Source organism: Kogia breviceps, chromosome 3 (assembly GCF_026419965.1).
Source record: "Kogia breviceps isolate mKogBre1 chromosome 3, mKogBre1 haplotype 1, whole genome shotgun sequence".
In the NCBI taxonomy this organism is placed as follows: Eukaryota; Metazoa; Chordata; class Mammalia; order Artiodactyla; family Physeteridae; genus Kogia; species Kogia breviceps.
The window spans coordinates 172,028,885-172,049,770 of record NC_081312.1 but is presented as its reverse complement, the minus strand read 5'-3'; the positions used below and the strand labels follow the sequence as shown (position 1 = coordinate 172,049,770).

The 20,886-nt window shown below is 37.2% G+C and overlaps 1 protein-coding gene across 4 annotated transcripts in view; it reads right to left on the bottom strand.

The window, feature by feature from the left end:
• Positions 1 to 3,103: 3,103 nt before the first annotated feature.
• Positions 3,104 to 20,886, bottom strand: part of ITGB1 (integrin subunit beta 1) — a 44,728-nt gene continuing 26,945 nt past the window's right edge. For 2 of the 4 annotated variants that reach the window (XM_059059257.2, XM_059059258.2), the window contains exons 7-17: positions 18,793 to 18,948; positions 17,922 to 18,017; positions 17,523 to 17,612; positions 15,922 to 16,062; positions 15,560 to 15,759; positions 13,868 to 14,106; positions 13,421 to 13,643; positions 12,521 to 12,753; positions 10,285 to 10,451; positions 9,282 to 9,362; positions 3,104 to 4,332 (exon numbers count right to left, since the gene is read on the bottom strand). In XM_059059257.2, the coding sequence (XP_058915240.1) occupies positions 9,288 to 9,362; positions 10,285 to 10,451; positions 12,521 to 12,753; positions 13,421 to 13,643; positions 13,868 to 14,106; positions 15,560 to 15,759; positions 15,922 to 16,062; positions 17,523 to 17,612; positions 17,922 to 18,017; positions 18,793 to 18,948 (1,620 nt within the window). In that variant the 3' untranslated portion in view covers positions 3,104 to 4,332; positions 9,282 to 9,287. The remainder of the gene's footprint in view (positions 4,333 to 9,281; positions 9,363 to 10,284; positions 10,452 to 12,520; positions 12,754 to 13,420; positions 13,644 to 13,867; positions 14,107 to 15,559; positions 15,760 to 15,921; positions 16,063 to 17,522; positions 17,613 to 17,921; positions 18,018 to 18,792; positions 18,949 to 20,886) is intronic. The other 2 variants (XM_067030361.1, XM_059059259.2) reach the window with 1 other exon arrangement.

Sequence of the window (20,886 nt, the reverse complement as noted above, 5' to 3'; positions counted from 1 at the left end):
TGGAAGGACTGACCTTGTACAGAGTTTATAAGAACTGGCAGGAAGGCGGAGTGTATCACTGCAAATGCTGCTAGGTAGGTAGTGGTAACTTAGGGAAATGAATCCCACCTATTCAACAAATACTTACGGTCACCTACTTACTTCATGACAGACATTGTTCTAGGGATTCAATGATGAATCAAAACACACAGGGTCCTATATTCTTGGAGCTATCGAATCTAGGGATAAGACAGAAACATCAACTACAAAGGACATGTGGTAGGATTGAGGATGTGAAAGTGGAGCTGGAAATGGGGGCATTGGGACAATATAATCAAATCCATGTTTTAAAATAGTTGCTGAGGGCTTCCCTGGTGGCGCAGTGGTTGAGAATCTGCCTGCCAATGCAGGGGACACGGGTTCGTGCCCCGGTCCAGGAAGATCCCACATGCCGCAGAGCGGCTGGGCCCGTGAGCCATGGCCACTGAGCCTGTGCTTCCGGAGCCTGCGCTCCGCAACGGGAGAGGCCACAACAGTGTGAGGCCCGCATACCGGAAAAAAAAAAAAAAAAAAAAAAGTTGCTGAGGGGCCAGTTACTTAACTACTGAAGGAGACCTGAATGTTGCTCTATTGCCCAGGAATAACTGATCAGTAAGCAACATTAACATAACATTGTTGTCAATAAGTAACATCAACGACATATCACCTACTATACATTAAATTGAAGACAATGCTGTCTTGTAACAGTTCTATAAACTATTACTGTAATGAATAAAATTATGGGATTTAAATATTCAGAATAGTGTTTCCTCTCACAAAGCGATCCTTAACTCTTGTTTAATATACCAGTCTATTTTAGAATTAGTCCTGAGACCAAAAACCCAGAGTAGGTAGAATACAAGTAAAATTAAATGAAATACCACTAAATACCTTTCGTGGAAACTCTATACCTTTGAAAAATTCATGTAACATCTTAACATAGTTAAAATCCAGTGAAGACTTAGAGAGATTGTAGAAGGAAATTAAATTAAAAGATAGGTACTACCTGTGGATTTAACTAATATTTGTCTTGTGATTCACCCTAGCATTTTGTACATTTTGATATATATGACAACTTACCACCCTCACAGTGGTGGAGGCTTAATGGGCTATCTAATCTAATCCAGCCTCAAAATCTGCTCCCATGCATCCCTCACTCAGAAGCCACTTCCACAACTGCCTAAATTCTCAGGAGAATCCTGGGACATGAGAGCTATCCAGAGAGCCAGTGAACTGTCTCTATAGACTCCAGAAGAGTCCTGGAGATACTTGCTGTTTCTGAACTCCTATGAACTTATTAGGTCAGAAATAACTTAAGTTTTCAAGGACACAGGCAAAAAAACAAAGACAAATGGCCTCTATTCAATAAGGTTACCTCTCAAACTCTAGTAAGCAACAGAGGAGCGGGAAAAAGACAATTCCAAAATCAAAAGTTGACCACAGTGCTTTTTAACTAGTATGATGAACTGTTCTTGTGGCTCAAGGTCTTATCTGGGCGTGTTTATCAAAGAATTTATGAAGTTATCCTCTGCAAAAGAGTAAGAAAACTTTGTAAAATGTCAGAGAATCACTGCAAAATACGCCACTATCAACACTTAGGCATGATACCTAACATTTCATAAATTTTCAAAATAAAGAGTTTGAATGAAAAAAAAATTTACAACTGTTATTTTCTTTCAGGACTCAATTTTTGGAAAGCACTTCACTGGAGGTCAAAATGTACTATTTGCTAGGAAAATAAAAAATATTTTAGTGACAAAGTTCTATGTGGTTTCAAAGCTTATTATCAATCTCTTAGACTATGTTTTGAAACTGCCAGTTTTAAGCCTAAAATTATTCAAATGCCAATGCTGTTATGGTCAGCATGAGAAATAAATTCTATACAATTCCTCCAGCTTCCAAATAAAAGGATTTCTATATTCAGAAAATCTGTTTATAAATTATATTATAAAATTAAAAATTCACCATATTTCAGCATCAAAAACATATGCCAGGAAAAAGAATCATGTATTGAATATAGGCTCTGTTCCTATTTATTAAGAAGTCTCATTATAAAAGCAAACTTGTGGAGCAGAAGTATGGAATTCATTCACCTGGTTATGCCTCGGGCGTAAGGAAATGCGTTGAACCAAGTGGCAGTGTGGGTGGTGGGAATGGAAAATGAAACAGGTGAAATCGATACTTCATGAAAGAGGTAGTTTTTCTCATAAAGATGTATAATTCTCAACTAAAAGATGATTTAGTCTAAGCTAGGAAATACATTTAAGTGGAACAGGTAAAAAAGATACCAATTTTTAAAAATGGGAGGGGCACTGCAAATATGAGAGGCTGGTAAAGTTGAAACTCTTGCCACAATCCTCTCCCCAAATCTCTGACACTTATTGTATTGTTCCAGGAAGGGATATATTTCTTTCAATAAGCTTCACAGGGTTTCTCTGGTGGCGCAGTGGTTCAGAGTCCGCCTGCCAATGCAGGAGACGCGGGTTCGTGCCCCAGTCCGGGAAGATCCCACGTGCCGCGGAGCAACTAAGCCCGTGAGCCATGGCCGCTGAGCCTGCGCGTCCGGAGCCTGTGCTCCGCAACGGGAGAGGCCACAGCGGTGAGAGGCCCGCGTACCACAAAAAAAAAAAAAAAAGCTTCACACAAGTATTTTTTATGGATACATATACTTTCTAACATAAATAAACCAAAGCCAAATGAAAATTAAAACTTACTTATCAGAAACGTAACAATTCCCTGTCTATATCTTAAATAAAATGATATAATTTCCAGCTTCTAGTTAATAGCTATAAGAGGATGTTCATCAAGATTAAATTCTGCTTAATATAGGGATGAAACCTATCTCCTAGGGAGGGAAGAGAAGGGAGTGGAGAGAAGGGGATTTATCCAGTATTATTTAGGTAGCCCAAAGACAGTCTGAAATTTTATTTTACCATCTCTCTCCTCTTTCCTTCCCTTCCTTCTTTTCTTCTCTCTTTTAGTCTAAGTAAAATACCCAGTGACCAGGAATTTTCTGTCAATCTCTTTAAGCTATAAAAATTTTAGGCACACAAACTGACAAAATATATAAAACCCAAACATCCAATTTAAATATTTTAGGCATTTTTATTTAATAAATAACTTCAGTAAATAGCACTGTAAAAAGTGAACTGTTAAAATTAAAAGGCACTTAAAGAAAGAATGTGACTAGTATGAAACCAAACAGGAAATTCAAACAGTGAGAAGTAAATATACAGTGGTCTGTTACAGCACTAATTGAAATTAAGAATTGCTTAACTGATGGCTGTTGCATAAACCATAGTACAATTTCACATGGTCATTAAAAAGGCAAATGTACAGCTAAAACATCAATGAAAAAGTACTGATAAAAAAAAAAGTCTTACCCAAAATTGCAAACAAATACATTAAATGATTAGAAGAGGTGATAGAAAGCACCAGGCTTTAAACAAAATAAAACGAATAAAATAAAATAAATTCACCCAGAGGTCCCCAATTCAGCAAATACTATGTAAATTAAGGCCTTTATATAAATCAAGGACTTTTTTTTGCAGAAAATTCCCCAACACTTTTATCCAAGGCTTGAATTTAAAAAAAGAAGGCATAAAAGTTACCAAGATTAAGTAACTCTTAAAATGGCACACAGGTTTTAAAGCTATGTTTTCCCTTCCTAACTCCACGGCCTTTGTAGATCAAATATTTCATTATTTTACATGAGTAACTCCCAACATACGCATCTTTCAGATATATCATGTCATCAGTCATGTCTAATAAGGAAAATAACAAAATAGTAAATTTAAAACAATTCTAAACTAGCTAGAAGGACATTCACTTTGGATTCTGTATAACTGAAAAGTGACATATCTGCAAAGTGAGAAATCAGTTTTAATACTTGATTAACAAAAACTCTCAAGATACTCATTACTTTAACTACTGCCCTTTCAATCACTCTAGAAATATCGCTTAATCCACTAAGAGCTGGATTTCAACAGTCCAGGAGGAAAAGGTCAAAAAGGCACAATGCAACCTTAGCTGATAAGGATAACCATCCTGTCTCAAGTCTTCTGTCAGTCCCTGGCATTGATTATAACATTATTTTCAAAATAATAAAAAAATTTTCAAATTATACATATTGTACATTTTCAGAACCTGCCCATGAGAGAACCATGGCAACACTGCCCTGAAACTTCCTTACTGTGGCTGTCGAATGACTGCTTTGCACTCAGTGTTGTGGACACGCACTGGCAGCACTCATTTTCCCTCATACTTCGGATTGACAACAGTTGTCACAGCACTCTTATAAATAGGATTTTCACCCTAAAAAAAGGGAGAAAAGTTATCAGTCACTCTACTGAAGTCACGTAACATTATTTATAAGAAATATTAAAAGTAAAGATCGTTTTCAGAAGTCATTTCCATTTTATCTGTCCATGTATCACACTGAATTTTTTAAAAGGCGTTAAAAAGTTTACACAAAAATTGAAAATGAAAGCTTTGCCCTACAAGTCTAAAGGTACCCCTGTCATCTGGCATTATTTCCCTTCTGAGCCATTCCTCCACTGGGGGACGTGCTGTTAACGGCTTCTCTCTTTTAAACTGGTTTTGAATGCCTGTCTTGAAACTAATTTTGAACTTAAGGAATTCTTCTGCCATCAACGGCACAAAGGTGCTTGATGATGAACAGAATCATTGGCCTTCATCTCTGTGAGGGAGACATTCTTCTGAGGCTCCGCCACAAAAGTTGTGGCGAGTTCTGGGTAAGACTGTCACAGTGCCACTGCAGGCACAGTACCTCCACCAAGGCATCACATTGTCGCATTTGCTTAGACAAAAATAATTTCCATTCTTCATGAAATAATTGCTATTCTTCAACATTGTACTGATGAAATGTTTTATTTTATTGTTAATACTGTATTTTACTAAAGAGTACTGAAATCAAGCCCAGTAAATGACTCCAAGCCATAAACACAAGAGATTTTTCAATATCCAAAACTTTACTGACACTGATGTTTTAAAACAGGAAAATAACATATATCCCCATGCTATCATTTTCTTTAAAAATTCGCTTATGCTAAGTGATACATTTAAATATCTGCTACAGCATTCTTTCTCCTGCTTGAAAGTCAAGTGAGAAATATGGCCAAATATTCCTATCTCAGAGGAAATAACATTGAGTACAAATGAAACAAATATTAAAGAAAAACAAAACATTTAAATTTTAGGCAAAAATTAAGATTTTGAAATGCTGTTTAGTTTTATATCTTACTATAGAACCATTTGAGGTGATTTCAAAAAATATAGAAAGCATCTAAACAGTAATTTTTGCTTTTAAATTTTATTCACACTTCACTGGTTATATTTGGATATAGTTTTCATTGCCACAATTTCTGCCTCCTAGGAGGGTACAGTTTGGTGGATGACAAACATGAAGATAAACTAAGGTGCTCTGAAACAGTACAAAAGAGAATTATGTACATAAAAAGGGAACAGTATAAGAAAAAAGGGATTGACTCTAAGAAGATCAGGGATATTGTCAAAATGAAACTGACTGTAGATAAAACACTGAAAGGTATACAGACACACATACACATGCAGTCAAGGTGTTGGGAAAAGAATGGCACAGTTAGGTAGAAATATACATAGTTCAGGAGTTTTTAAGGGTGCATGTGTATGGTTTGACGAGTGGGAAAGGGAAAGGAGACAAGAAAGAAGACAGTGCCCGATCACGAAAGGTCCTGTGTGCCATGCTAAAAATACTGAATTTATCTTGCAGACAGGAAATCACTGAGGGAAAATGAAACATATAAGGGCTGGGTCTTTAAGAGACACCAAATAAACCACTATGACTTCAGCTTAGCAGTGAGCCTGGATACCGAATGAAATGTGATAATGTGCCTTAGCCCCACCCCCACAAAACACAATTTGACCAGTCGTTTATGAAACATGGAGGAACTCAGGATCCCTCAGAGACAAACATCATATAATCTGGATGATAAAAAGTCACATAGGATATCAAACTCTGAGCTCTAATCCCAACTGGAGCTAAAATATGATTATGCAGACATTTCATGATGGAGACCGGAGTCTGGATGCCTGCAACTACATTGGTAATGAGTGATCAGTACAAGTAAGTTACATTCTTTATTTCCACCTTCCTATTATATGAGGCTAGGACTGCCCATTCTTTCAAATGTGCTAGGAAAATAAATTACCATTTAATTGTTTCTTTAAACTAATGCATTAGATAAATCTAATGTTTAATACTTAAAAATTGTAAGGGAAGTAACAACAACAACAAAAAATGGAGAACAAAAAAAAAAAAAAGAAAAAAACACCTAAGTTATAGATGAATCCAAAGTACGATTTATATGGCAGAACTTACCTTTGGAGAAAAGTTTGCCTTTTCATATACACATTTATACTTATTTCAAAGTCCATCCAAACAAAATTTTAACATGCAAGGTTAGAGGTAAAATTAAATTATCTGCATTGGGCATCACCTTAAATGAAGGTAAGCTGAAATAATGCAGATTAGTTCCCATGTTCAGAGTGCAAGCCCTCCCCATCCCAACAAAAAGCAAAGCCGATTTAAATCAAGAGAGCAGGGTTATGCTCAGCAGTGACGTCCTCTGTTCTCAGTACACGTCATCCTGTGCTCCCTCTGGAAGGGCGGACACGGTGGTGACAGCATCATCTCTGTGGTGCGTTAGAGGTGCAGTACACCACCGTGGGGATTAGCGGCCCACGTGTGATGTGCTTCACAGCTTTAACGATTACAAAGCTGACAATCTGATTTTTCCAATGTACCTACATGAGCAGTCTTATGTGAATAGAGCAGAGCATATATTATTATAATATATGAGCACATATTATCTGAAATATGTTAATGATATAATTAACTGACTGGCAACCTTGGTCCCATATTGGAAAAGTGCTTTATAAGCCATGATTTGTTTTAATTTCTTAATGCTCATTCATTAATTTCTATTATTTCTACTTTTTCTTGAGAAAACATCTCAATATAACCTGTAGCCATTAATCTGCCTGGATTTCACTAATGAATAAAGGAATTTTTACAAAACTTTCACATCTAGAATTGCTCAAAATGCTTATTTTGGCTGAAGAAGTAATACTGTAGCCAAAAACTGACTTAACAATGAAAACATTAAGTTTCACTATTAATTATTGATAATTTCCTTCAAAGCACAATTTAACATACAGCAAAGGTGAAAATATCACCTTTCAATAGGAGATATAGAAACTTGTCTCATATAAGAAGTAACTGGGCTTCCCTGGTGGCGCACTGGTTGGGAGTCCGCCTGCCGATGCAGGGGACACGGGTTCGTGCCCCGGTCCGGGAGGATCCCACGTGCCGCGGAGCGGCTGGGCCCGTGAGCCACGGCCGCTGCGCCTGCGCGTCCGGAGCCTGTGCTCCGCAGCGGGAGAGGCCACAGCAGTAAGAGGCCCGCGTACCGGGAAAAAAAAAAAAAAAAAAAGAAGTAACCATAAGAAAGTATCAATATTGATTGTTTTTGACAGGGAGGGAGGGAAAGGGATCCCAGCAAATCAGTTTCCTTCTAAAAATGACTTTCTGTAAAGCATGAAGTGAGAAAGAAAAGAATGTATCAAATCTCATACTAACAGGAAAACGTACCAAACTACCCATATATGAACCTGACAATTTTCTGCCATCAAATTTAACTTTGCCATTTCAAAAGTCTTAAAATCTGCTTAGAAATAAAAGAAAAATCTGACAAGTAATGGTTTCTAATGTTATCGGTACTTCCTGTATCTCTTAAAAATATTAAACATTCCTGCACTTTAAGATCTTGTTACTATTTTGTAAGTACGCTTCTCAGCAGAGTGAATAAGCAAATCTGCAGTGTTGGTGTCTAGGTAACGAAGTGATCTCTCGGTTACAAGGTCTGCCCAACACAGCAGTGCCAGAGTAACACTAACACCATTGTTAGCCAGAAATACCAGAAACTGTCATTTTCTGTAAAGAGTGATCTCCCTCTTCCTAAGCAGGTAACAGCGTCTCCCGAAGACACTGACTGCTACTAATACAAGGTAGTGGTTAAGAACCTGGACCCTGGAGCCCAGGGGCCTGGGTTTGAATCTCAGCTCTTCCACTAACTAGCCCTGCGAACTTAGCCAAATTACTGAACCCTTCTGTGCCTCAGTTTTCCAATATGTGAAATAGTAAAAGTAGTTAGGAAAGGAAAGAAGAGTTCTGGATCACCAGTCAGGAGAATTGGTTCTAATCACAATCTTTTTATCGGAGAGTTTTAGGGGCTTACATAATTATATTAAAACATGCTAGAAGCACTCCATGAAAACTCAGTTACAAGGAAGAAGCCTGTCCACTACCTGCTAAAAGAGAAAACGATAAACTTGTCATCCAGGTAAAACATACACTCACCAAAATAACTTACCCTAGCTTAGAGACTACGCTAACCAAGCTTTATTACCACTACAAAATTTTCAACTAAGTTTTTATTTAAAACTATAATAGGATTTTTCTCTTTAAAGTCTTTGTTACCTTTCAAAACAAGTTCAGTGTTAGCTCTGAATATTAGAATTATTCAATAACTAAGAAGAAGAAATACATATAAATAAAAGGTTTTGATTTTTAAAGGAATTTTAAGTTACAGTCAAGAACTAAAGATTTTCAAAATATTTCTAGAAGCAATAACGATGACACTGTAGTTATATATTATACAAATGTTATACCAGGTTACATTTATTGTCCTATTTGGAACTTTAGTTTTCATGTTCACTTTTCATTGTTTCACCCTAAAACGTACACATAATAATCTGTTATATTATTATAAGGATAATAATACTACCTAAAGCAAAGGACTCTAGTAAGGATTATAACTGACAGGCTGCTACCATACACTACAGTCTTTAGCCAAGAACCACACCAAACAACAGCGTTACTGACTCCATGTTAAAGCTCTGGGGAGTGACCCAATGCCATTCTACTTGCTAAGTGCAAGAGCTGGGACTCAACCCAGGTCTCTGGGATCACAAGGCACATTCTCTTTTACACCAGCTGCTGCTTCTATACCATAAAGCTTAACCCAAAGCCCCTCCAAACACTAGCTGTATTAACACACAAAAAGAAGAGCCATCGTATAGCCATATAAATAAAGCCAGACTTAAAAAAAAAAAAAAAGGCAGCAATAGTGATAAAGGACACACAGTGCAGTAGAAAGGATAAATTTCACATGCAAAGACAGAAAATGAAAGAAAATACGAACGGCAACTTAGAGACCAGCTTTACGTCCATAGTTTGGATTCTTGAAATTATTAATAGGACTCTTGTAAATCGGATTTTCTTGCTAAAGTAAAAGAAATAGTTTCTAATGATTTCATCAGAAAAAAGCTGACATGTATAGTGTTTAAACACTATAAAAGAGAATTTTTACACTTCCAAAATTAATTTTTTTAAAAAACCCAAGCAAATTGTAGTAAAATGCAAATGACTAAAATTCATTTACAATTTAACAATACTGAAGATTGTCACTGCTTTCTTGTATCAAGATGAATACACGAAGGCCAACGCTTGGCCACCGCCGCCTCCCACCCTTCAGAGCACTAAATGCTGGCATCAACTTTCATCACTTACAGCTTCTAAATTTTTATAAAGCCAGGTTTATTAAGTTGTAAAATTGCAGAGAATAAAAATACCCTTTTTAAGTACATAGTTCCATGAATTGTCAAATGTATAAACACACCCACAATGAAGATCATCCCAAGATCCCTCGGGCCCCTTCCCCCAGCTCCAGCCACTGCAAACCACTGGATATCATTCCTGCCTCTAGGGTTTTACCTTTTCCAGACTGTCATATAAGTGGAATCATACAGTATGTAGCCTTTTGAGTCTGGCTGCTTTTTACTTAGGTTTCTTTGTTGGGGGAAAAGAAAAACAGAAAAAGCTTTCTACTGAATAGCTTGCTATTATTTAGGATTCTATTTTACATGAGAAAAAAAATGGCAAAAGAGCAAATTTAAGATTAAATTATTAAGGAAATAAAAACATTGACCACAGTAACCGCAAGAAACATTCTTGTAACTGTTTTAATGGGATATACTTAAGATGTTTCTTCTATTTTTCACTAAATGCAAGTTTTCTGAATAATAAATTTTGGAGGGAATAAAATATTTAAAGGACTTTAATAATCAGCTTTAGAGCTAATAAGTCTTAGAAGTGTTACATTTGCTTTATGAATCACCCTCCTTTTTAGATGATTTCCAACTTACCGTGTCCCATTTGGCATTCATTTTTTCCTTTTCAAATTTGGCAAATTCCCTTCTGTCATGAATGATCATTAAAAGCTTCCAAATCAGCAGCAATGCAAGGCCAATAAGAACAATTCCAGCAACCACACCTGCTACAATTGGAATAATGTCTGGACCAGTGGGGCACTCTGTAAAGTAAGAAGCAAAGGATGAGCACATAAGGGATTAGAATGTGAAGGTACAGCCAGAATTACAAAGAGCTGGGCAACCTCATAAAAAAACACACAGGAATTAAAATCCCAAGCTAAGTGAATGTACACTATCCCAAAGAATCTGTAAAAAAGATACTAGAAGTAACATGGGTTTACAAGACCCCAGCATACGTATGATCAATAAAGAAAAGTCATGTATTTCTATGTATTATACAGAAATTGATTTCTACAATCTGGAAATTGAAATTTTGAAAATAGTATTTTCTACAATAGCACCAAAAATCATGATACACCTATGTATAAATCTAAGAAAATACGTGCAAGATTTACATGCTAAAAATTACTAAACACTGATAAAAAAAAGAATAAAAAGAATAAATGGAGAGAGATTCCATGTTCATGGATTAGAAGACTCAACATTGTTAAAATGTCAATTCTCCCCCCATTTTTTTTTTATTAATTTATTTTTATTTTTGGCTGCACTGGGTCTTCGTTGTTGCGCGTGGGCTTCCTCTAGTTGTGGCAAGTGGGGGCTACTCATCGTTGCAGTGCACAGGCTTCTCGTTGTGGAGCATGGGCTCTAGGCACGCAGGCTCAGTAGTTGTGGTGCACAGACTCAGTAGTTGTGGCACATGGGCTCAGTAGTTGTGGCACAAGGGCTCTAGAGCACAGGCTCAGTAGTTGTGGCGCTCGGGCTTAGTCACTCTGCGGCATGTGGGATCTTCCTGAACCAGGGCTCGAACCCATGTCCCCTGCACTGGCAGGTGGATTCTTAACCACTGTGCCAACAGGGAAGTCCCTCCCCCAATTTGATCTATAAACTGAATGCTATCCCAATCAAAATCCTGGCAGGATGTGTAGATATCAAGCAAGTTTATTCTAAAATATACAAAGAAGTAGGAGAACTAGGAAAGTGTTTCAAAAGCACTTTCAAATAAGAACAAAATTGGACAACTTGTATTACCAGATTTCACAACTAGCTATGAAGTAACACTAACTGAGACAGTGTGGTATTGGCTAAAGGACAGATGCCTGGATTAATGGAAAACAATCAAGAGTCAGAAACAGGCCCACATATGTAAGGTCATCTCATTTTCAACCAAGGTGGAGAAAGGTCAACCTTTTCAACAAATGGTGCAAGAACAACTGGAAATCTACATATAAAAAACTGGACCTCACTCCATATACTAAGATCAGCTCACAGTGGGTTACGGACCTAAATGGAAAACCAGGAACTATAAAACTTTTAGAAGAAAACACAGGAGAAAAATCCTTATGAACTTGAATTAGGCAAAGAGTTCTAAGACATAATAGTAAAGAGCAAGATCTATAAAAGGAAAACTTGGTAAATCGTAGTTCATCAAAATTTAAGCTTCTGGTCTTCAAAAAACACTTAAGCAAATGAAAAGACAAGGAGGCACAGACTGTGAGACAATATTTGAAAAATACATATGAAAAACAATAGAGACTTTAAAAAAAAGTTTGGCTGTTTCTTCTGAAGTTAAATATATGCCTCCAAAATCTATTCCTAATATTTATCCAGGAGAAATTAAAACTTACATTCCCATAAAAAATCTGACCACAAATGTAGAAAATTCCAAAGTATATTAAAAGCACCCAGAAAAACCAAGCTAAAAATGTTTCATCTTTTGAGAAGCTGAACAAATTCGTGCTGTATAATATCCTTTAACAAATTATCTTTCCCAGTGTCCAAGCCTAAAATCAAGCTCATATTTAAATATCATTGATAATGACGGTACTCTTACCAAGAACCTGCTGTCAGGAGCCGTGCTGAGGGCTCTGTGTAGACTACTGCATTCACCCCTCAGACTCTCCATCCAGAAAACTTAAAACCTGCTTTCTCTTTCCCTTATTTATTAATTAAATACTAGTTTAAGCTTTGAGAGATTAAAAGTGTCCCAACTTGGACATATAATAGTCCAGCTGGCAGTTGTGCCTAGATATTAGGGAAACTGCCAATAGCCCTAAGCAGTAAAAAGACATAAAAGAAAATGCAAAGAATTTTGAAATGATCAGATTTCTACCTGGAGTCTCTACAACATGAACAGTGGCCTCATTGTTCCCGTTCACTGAATACGTGAAGTAGAACCAGCAATCGTCAACGTCCTTCTCCTTACAATGGGACAGGGGATCGACCTGGCCTGGCTGGGGCAATTTGTCCCGATTTTCAACCTTGGTAATGTTGAAATGGGAACATTCCTGAGCACACGTGTCTTTCTTTTCTCCTTTGTTGAAGGCTCGGCACTGAACACATTCTCTGTTAAAATGCAAATGATTACATTTATTATTTAAAATAATATTTGCTTAAAAATTATTTTGTGTGCTAGACTCAAAATTTAACCAAATTAAGCCAAGAGCAATAGAAGAAGATATAAATAAATGAAGAAACATATTTCTCGATGGGAAAACTAAACATAAAGATGCTAGTTTCCCAAGTGATATTATAGATTTGTTACAGCTCAAACTAAAATCCTTCAAAAGAAATAAGACAGTAGGAAAATAAAACTGGTCCTATCAGATATTAAATACACAACTTAAAGCCAAAATAACTTTTGAAATGTGTTGCTCGTACAATAGTAGTTCTTTCTTCAAGGGACCAAACTTTCAATTTTATTTAGTTTGGTCAAAAGATAATTAAGCAATTGGTAATGCTACTTTAACAACGGTTACCACATGGATTCACTTACATAGCAAACTCGGATTGAAATATAATTGTACCATCATTCTCGTACGACACATTTCAAAATCATGTGACAAACACTAGCTACTGAGAAATAATTTTTAAGATTTAAAAAGTGGGCTTCAATGTGACAGTTTATTTAGAGCGTAACCTGATGTCAGTGCTGTTCTCTGTATTGTGTGCTGATCCAGAGGCCCACAGACAGTGAGTTATCACCCATTTCAAGCAATTCGGAAATACTCACTTATGCTCAGCACAGACTCCAAGGCAGGTCTGGCACATCTCACAGGTCGGCCCTTGGAACTTGGGATCTGTACACTTACAGGCGCCACACTCACAGACACCCCGGCCATTGCAGATCTGCCCATTCACAGCCGTGCAGGAGGTAGTGTCCAGAGAACAGTCACAGGCACTGCCAGTGTAGTTAGGGTTGCATTCACACACGCGACACTTGCAGACACCATTTCCTGCAATAAAAAATATCATTTCTCCTAACAATGGTAAAAATGTATAAAATCAGAGCATTGACCGAAAAGTGAAAACAAGCAATAACATGTAAGAAAGGCTGGCTGTGGGATGGAGTGACCCTCAATGCTGCCCTTTTTCTATTCATTCACTAAGCAAACACTCAGGATTTTTTATTGTATTAGATAGGAACACATTTTATAACCATTTTCAGTCCCCTTCTCACCTCCACAAATTAAGCCATTGGATCTATCACAGTTGAAATTATCACACTCGCAGAATTTGCCAGAATAAATTTCGTTTGTATTATCCCTCTTCCGACACACACACTGTCCACAGACACATTCTCCGTTGTTGCTACATATTTCTGAACTGTTTTCTTTCCTGCAGTAAGCGTCCATATCTTCACTGTTCACCTCATCTGTGCTACATTCACAGTGTCTCCCAACACGGCCCTCGTTGCACCTAAACAGAGTCCAAAATTTCAATCACATAAAATAAAGTGAAAGTAACAAATCATGCTGAGAGAAAGACTGGGAGAGGAAGTAAGACTGTGAACATTATCTTCAAACTACAATTTTATTACATGTCATGCCACACGTCACAGACGTGCACAAAAGTGTACATATGCACACACACAGAGCCATTTCAAATCCATATGGAATCTACACAGGGGCCTAGGAAAAAAATCCCTCTTCAGGAAAGTAACCATTTTGATCAAGATGAAAATACAATCTAGCAATGAACAGGTGAACAAAACATTTAGAAACATAGCATAAACTTATTTTTTAGTGTGCTATGTTTTCAAATGATATGCTATTTATTACATTTGCTATTATAGGTAAAGCAACCGTCCAACTGTTAATATAAAAAAAATACAATAAACATACCCCACAAGGTGCATGGAAGTTGAAGAAAAACATAGTGAGCCTATATCATTTGAAAATATAACTAACATACTGTTTAAAAATAAATTTATCCTATGGATTCAGACCTTTCAGCCACACTGAACTAGTATTCAGACACTGAAGACACTAGTTCTGTATCTGGTAAACACACAAAAAGAAGGCAGGCAAAATATTTTCAAGATGATCTTTCAGTTAAGTAATATTTTACTAAAAATGGATCTACACAATTCAGTCAGGATATGTATGACATGGAAAATTTTAAAAACCTAACATTTTAATTGTTATCTAGAACAGAAAGCTAATAACTGATGGCAAAATACAGCCATCTATTTTTCTCATGATTAAAAACCCTTCAAAGCATAGTCATGTGGGGCTGACATCTGCATCAAAATATTCTTCCCTCCTATTCTTTTAAGGAGAAAGATTATTCAGAGTACATTCCATTTTAATTTTTAATTAAAAAGTAATCAAAGTATGAAAATAAAATTTTAAATAATCTGACTATAGTTTTGTTAGTAGTAGATTCTATGTTCTGAAAATACCGTTTTCTTTTTAATTTTACAAAGTATGTTGGTTTTTCAAAAATTATTCCAATAATTCAGTACATGTAATACATGGTGAACATCCTTTATTGCTTCCTAATTCCATTTCCCAGATACAATCACTATTATTTTATATAAGCTTATTTAGCTCTAGAGAATTCAGACTGCTACAATGAGAGAAAAACCCAAATGCTACATTAACCATTTGTTAAATATACATCTTGGATGGCTATAAAAGCTTTTATTTTACAGTAAAGGACAGTCTGCCTAAGAAAAAAAAAAAAGGCAGGGAAGAACTTTCCATAAACAGCACACACAAGATCATCAAATTGATCTTGTGGTGAGCAACAGTGGCTGGAACGATCATTTATTTGCTCCAATAGACAGACTCCCTCTGGACGCCCAGACAGAGCCTGACCTGCAGCCGCAGTGCCCCGCACCCCGTCACTCTCCACGGCCCCAGCTCACCTGCACGCGCCACACTCAAAGGTCCCGTTGCCATCATGGCACTTGGGACTGCCAGGGATGCCTTCACTCTGGCATTCACATTCACAGATGAACTGAAGAATAATCTCTACTTCTTCAGTGAAGCCCAGAGGCTTAATTTTAATGGTTTCAGAGTTCTTATTTGGACATTTATTTGAAGTTACACTGATTTCAAATTGAACCTTAAGGGAAAACAAGAAGATAAGTTAACAACTAAGCAATTTAAATCTACTAAAAAAATTGCCAAACTCCAAATTATATTTAACTGTTTCTCAAATTATAAACTACATTGCCTGTGAACAAGCAGTTTTTTCTTTTCTTCAGAAAATGTTTATATAACATACCTCATCCCCAATGGAAATATTAGAGCATTTTCTCCCATTTTCCCCTGTTCCATTCACCCCATTCTTGCAGTAAGACTTGTAATTTATTGTTACTCCTTCTGGTAATTTGCTGTTTTCCAAAATGACTTCTGAAGACAGGGACTAAAAGAAAGACTATTAAAACAGAGGAAAGGCAAACAAATGCTACTATAAAATAAGTTGAATGCATAAATCCAATGGGTAAAATGAACTGTTAAGAAACAGCATCAATTAAATAAAATATCTGAAGCCAAATCTTGAGTGACCAGAAAACACAAAACCCAGAGAAACGGGCTCTAATAAACAAGGATCAATTCTTCAAAATAATGTACATGACTGAAAAAAGTATTTATGGTTTAATTACTGAGTTAAAATTTTAATGATGATACAGCACAGAGGGCTGATATTAATGAGGAGGAGTCCTAAGAACTCAGAACACTTTCCTCCCCCAATGGCAACACAGCTCTCCTCTGGCCCTACCGACTTCCAGCTAACTAGGGACTAAAGTAAATGATCTACTACACAGTCTGGGAACAAATCTGCTCAGGCGCAGTTGCAGCCCTGCGCCCTCACCCCTCAAAAAAAAGAAAACCCCAAGTGGGAGTACTCAAGCCACTGCGTTTTTAGAACAGCAGACTGCTCAGGACCAACGGAGAAGGCTGCAGCAGCAAGCTCTCTCCTGGTCACACTCCTGCATGGATGGAGTTGGGAAAGCATTAAGATATGCTGTAAAGACAGAACAAAACAACTATGGGAGAGACAGGGTACAACCAGAATCTATAAAATCTTTGTAAAAACCTCTCTCTCTTCGAGTAGGGTCTTTCCAAAACATTCTGGGAACCCCTGGCATGAGGTAGAAAATATCTAAAATTCAACCCATCAAAAGGCTGGGGTGGTGTACACAGTACAGGATGGTTACTGTTATATTACAAAGGCCTCCAGATGACTTACAACAGTTATTGACCAATGCTGAATGAGTATCACTAAAGTGCTCTGAACTAAAGCTCAAAATGGAGAAAATTCCTCTTTGATTTCAACTTCCTTCCAATCTGGGGGAAAAAAAATCTTACAAATCTTATTAAAATGGTAAGTCAAATATATGTAAATACATTCATATATACTTTATGGTACATGCATCTATGACTGTGTACCTCTTGAAAACAGAGAACTATATACCCTGAATATATGTCAAGAGAAGAACTGGCAAAAAAAAAAAAAATTTCTGGCACAATCATCAAAATAGATGAATCTATAAAAAGAAGGGGTGGAAAAAGAAGACTGAGGCCCTCCTATAAATCTAAATATAAGTTGTTTCACACTTGCTTTCCAACAAGGAGAACTATTACTTAACAACATTAAAACAGAATTTAGAAATTTTCCCCACATGCCTTTGTTACATTTTGCTTTGCAGATAATTATGTATTTGTAAGGGAATATGAGTTTTTCCTCCAGATGCAGAATTTAAGTTTTATGTTGTCTTCTGGGTCTTGCTAAATTGTGTATGAAAGGAGTTTTACTTTTTTTGAGAAAAGTATTCTCCACAGGGTATTGCCCAAAACAGATCTTATTTAAAATGCACTCACATTATATGCATCAATGATCAACTGAATGACATTGCTGGAATTTGCAGATAATGTTCCTACTGCTGACTTAGGGATCAAATTTTTCAGTTCCTGCAATTAAAAGATAAAACATAAAATACAAGTACTACTCATTCAACTAATTAGCATCTACTGAGTACTTACTATTTATTTTTAAATAACAGTTCTCACTACATTTCCTAAATAAACTTAAGGAGTCAGACCTAAAAACAACTAGCTTTACAATGTAACTAAAATTAATGTACACCACTTTTGTAAAATCCAATCTAGCTGGTGACCTTTTCCTGCATTTCAATTCAGACATATCATTTTGCCTCTAATGACTAAACAAAAAGGGTCTAGAAATGTGTTCCTCTTTTGATCTCACATGTATATATTTACCTTGTAAACGGGCTGAAATTCTTCAGTAACTGCAAAAATCGTCTGAATGTTATTTTCGCTTAGTTTCTGGACAAGGTGAGCAATAGAAGGATAATCCTAAAAAGTTAAGTCATACGATTAGGGTGTAATTACATCCAATCTACTCCAGGTTTTCAATACTTGCTGAAAATAATGATTGGCAGATATCAACTGGATTACTTACAAAAGACTGCTTGAAACAACACAAATTATTGCTGAAGTGGGTGCTGTCTAGTGGGTTTCTAATCCTCTTCTATCTTTATATGTAAATTTTAAATTTCCATAATAAAAAGACTTTAAAGAGCAAGATTATCTGTGTATATTAAATGTCAGAACAATGAAAGTTAAGAACTGCTAGTAATTAAAGGTTATATTATCTACGTATCACTTAAGAAAAAAACAAAGATTCAGCAAGGTTTAGATTTCTTTCAGACCTTGAATAATTTGCCAATCTTTATTTTCAGTAGAGGCAGGGTGCCTGCTTTCTTAAATCATGTATAAATAAGACAAGGAGTGTTAAGACTATACAAATGATTTGTTTAGACGTAATATCAAGCTTGCTACCCCTTGAGGTACGCAAGTGAGAGGAGACAGAGCTTTGGGCTGAGGCCCGGAGTTGGGAGTCGGCGGCTCCCTTCACCCCCAGGCCCTCATCTACATGGAAGGAAGCACAGAGCCAGAGCCTCAAAACAGCACCACGAGCTTTCCTGCACGTTAGGTCAGGGCCCAACTTACCAAAATAACAAAACCCCAAACCCTGAAAAACCCACAAGCCAGTCACCCACAATACTCTTAGTATTAGACACTAAACTCAATCTGAATCCATTCAATATGTAAGGGGCTAAGCACTTACGTAATAATGGCTCATTGTGTACACATCATTTTCCAGGTGACACTGTCCATCATTTGGTAAAACAATGCCACCAAGTTTCCCATCTCCGGCAAAGTGAAACCCAGCATCCGTGGAAAACACCAGCAGCCGTGTCACATTCCTCCAGCCAATCAGTGACTAGAAAAGAAAAGGATTTCAATTTTAAAATACTACCCACAATTCAGCATAAATCTTCTCATCTTTATGTAGGCTACCACCGTACTCTCAACCTAATTCCGCATCTTCTCTTTTCACAATGCCAATATCCTTGCTGATGAAGGCAGAGGCCACTGAATAAAACGCCTCCACCCCACTGTAAAACTCCACCTTGCCCGGCTGTCCACCTCTCTCAGCTCGTTTTTAAAAACTGTATCTTTTAAAGCCCATGTCTCTCTCCCCACTAGAAAGTATGCTCGCTCTGCGCTGGGCAGAGACCACTTCGGGTTTTGTGCATCATCTTATCTTCAGCAGTCAGCACAGTGCTTGGCACATAGTAAGTGCTTAATGAGTAAATGCAAATGATGTCTCAGCCCACCCCCATCTTGGCCCAAATATCACTCTCTCATTCCCACCCATCCTTGCTCCACCTTCTGTAGCGTATACTTCCTTCATCAGCCACCACATTAGGCCTTCCGTTTTTAATTACAGAAAGAAGTACCTTCTCCAAAAACTTGCCCTGCTTTAATTCCACCCATTCTAACCCATCAGTACTGCTTATTTGTTCATTTATTTTACTTCCACCTTATTCAGCAAAGAATTTAAAGTAGCAGTAAAATCCTCTTCTATGGTAATTTTACAATCACATGTCTACTCAATTATATCTGTATATATCCTCATAAGACTATAAAATCCTTGAAGGCAGGAATTAAGTTTATTAATGCCGGCAGTCCAAGTGGAATGTCTGTCTCTTTTTCATGTAGAGAAGTAACTGGAACAGTTACTCTCAGTCAGCATGAGGAAAACCGAGAGTAGCGGCCACAGATGCTATGGCCTGTTTTAATCCCAAGGCTAAGGCACAGGTAGAGGCAGCCCAGAGAATGCACTCTCCACAGTGAGCTGCTAACAGAATCACAAATGAACGGCTGGAAAGAAAACAGGCATCGGGCTGGGCACTACCTGGAATATCACTCTCTTCCCCTTTAAAAGCAGAGACTATCCTTAAATTGCAACTACCCCAGTGAGAAGTCAAGAGTAACGATAATCTAGCAGTTAATATTTGCTGGGTGCTTAGTGGCACTGTATATGGATTTACCGTATTTAAACTTCATAACAACCCTGTGAGGTTCATCTGTTATTATCCCTTCTTAAGGAGAAGGAAACAGCCCTCTAGAATGGCAAGGAAATTGCCTAGTGGATGAGCAGTGATGGGAACATTTGAAGCCATTTCCTAACAGTCTAAGGACTGTTCTCTCCAACACTATACCATATTATCATCTTGGGTATCAAGTTACACATTAAAAATTGGTTGGAAAATAACCATTAAGAAGCATCTGGAATCAAGGAAGGTCTTCTAGAGCATAGGGGTACTCTAAGGAAAAAGGGGCAGGGGGGAATGAGACAGTCAGGTACTTAAACTTTATCTACCTCACAATGTTTTCTAGTTTCAGCTTCAGCTGAATCATTAAAAGGTCACCTCAAAATCATCACCTGGTAAATGGGTCATAAAATTCTAACCACTAGTCCAATGGAGATAAGCTTACTACTACTGAAAATCTTGCAATTAAAATTACAATTATATGACTTCTCAAAATACCTGTTCTCATATAGCTTTCAAACTAAGACTTAAAAAGTTCTTTCTTTTCGAATGACTAAGACATGGGGAAGATACCTCTCAAAGGTGATAAGCAGCAGAAAACTGACCAGAGGAAAATGGTGTCTGAGACACAGTCCATTTGAGCACTTTTAATGCACCTGGAGACATCCCAGATAACCCCAATTCCATCTCAGGCACAAAGCCGGAAAGCTAGGGTTCCTGGGCCTCTTCTAAAAACCTAGAGCACCACCAGCTAAAGCTAAACTGCCCCACTGTTTCAAATGGTGAGCATTCTGGCTTTTAAAACCCTGTGTAAATGAACT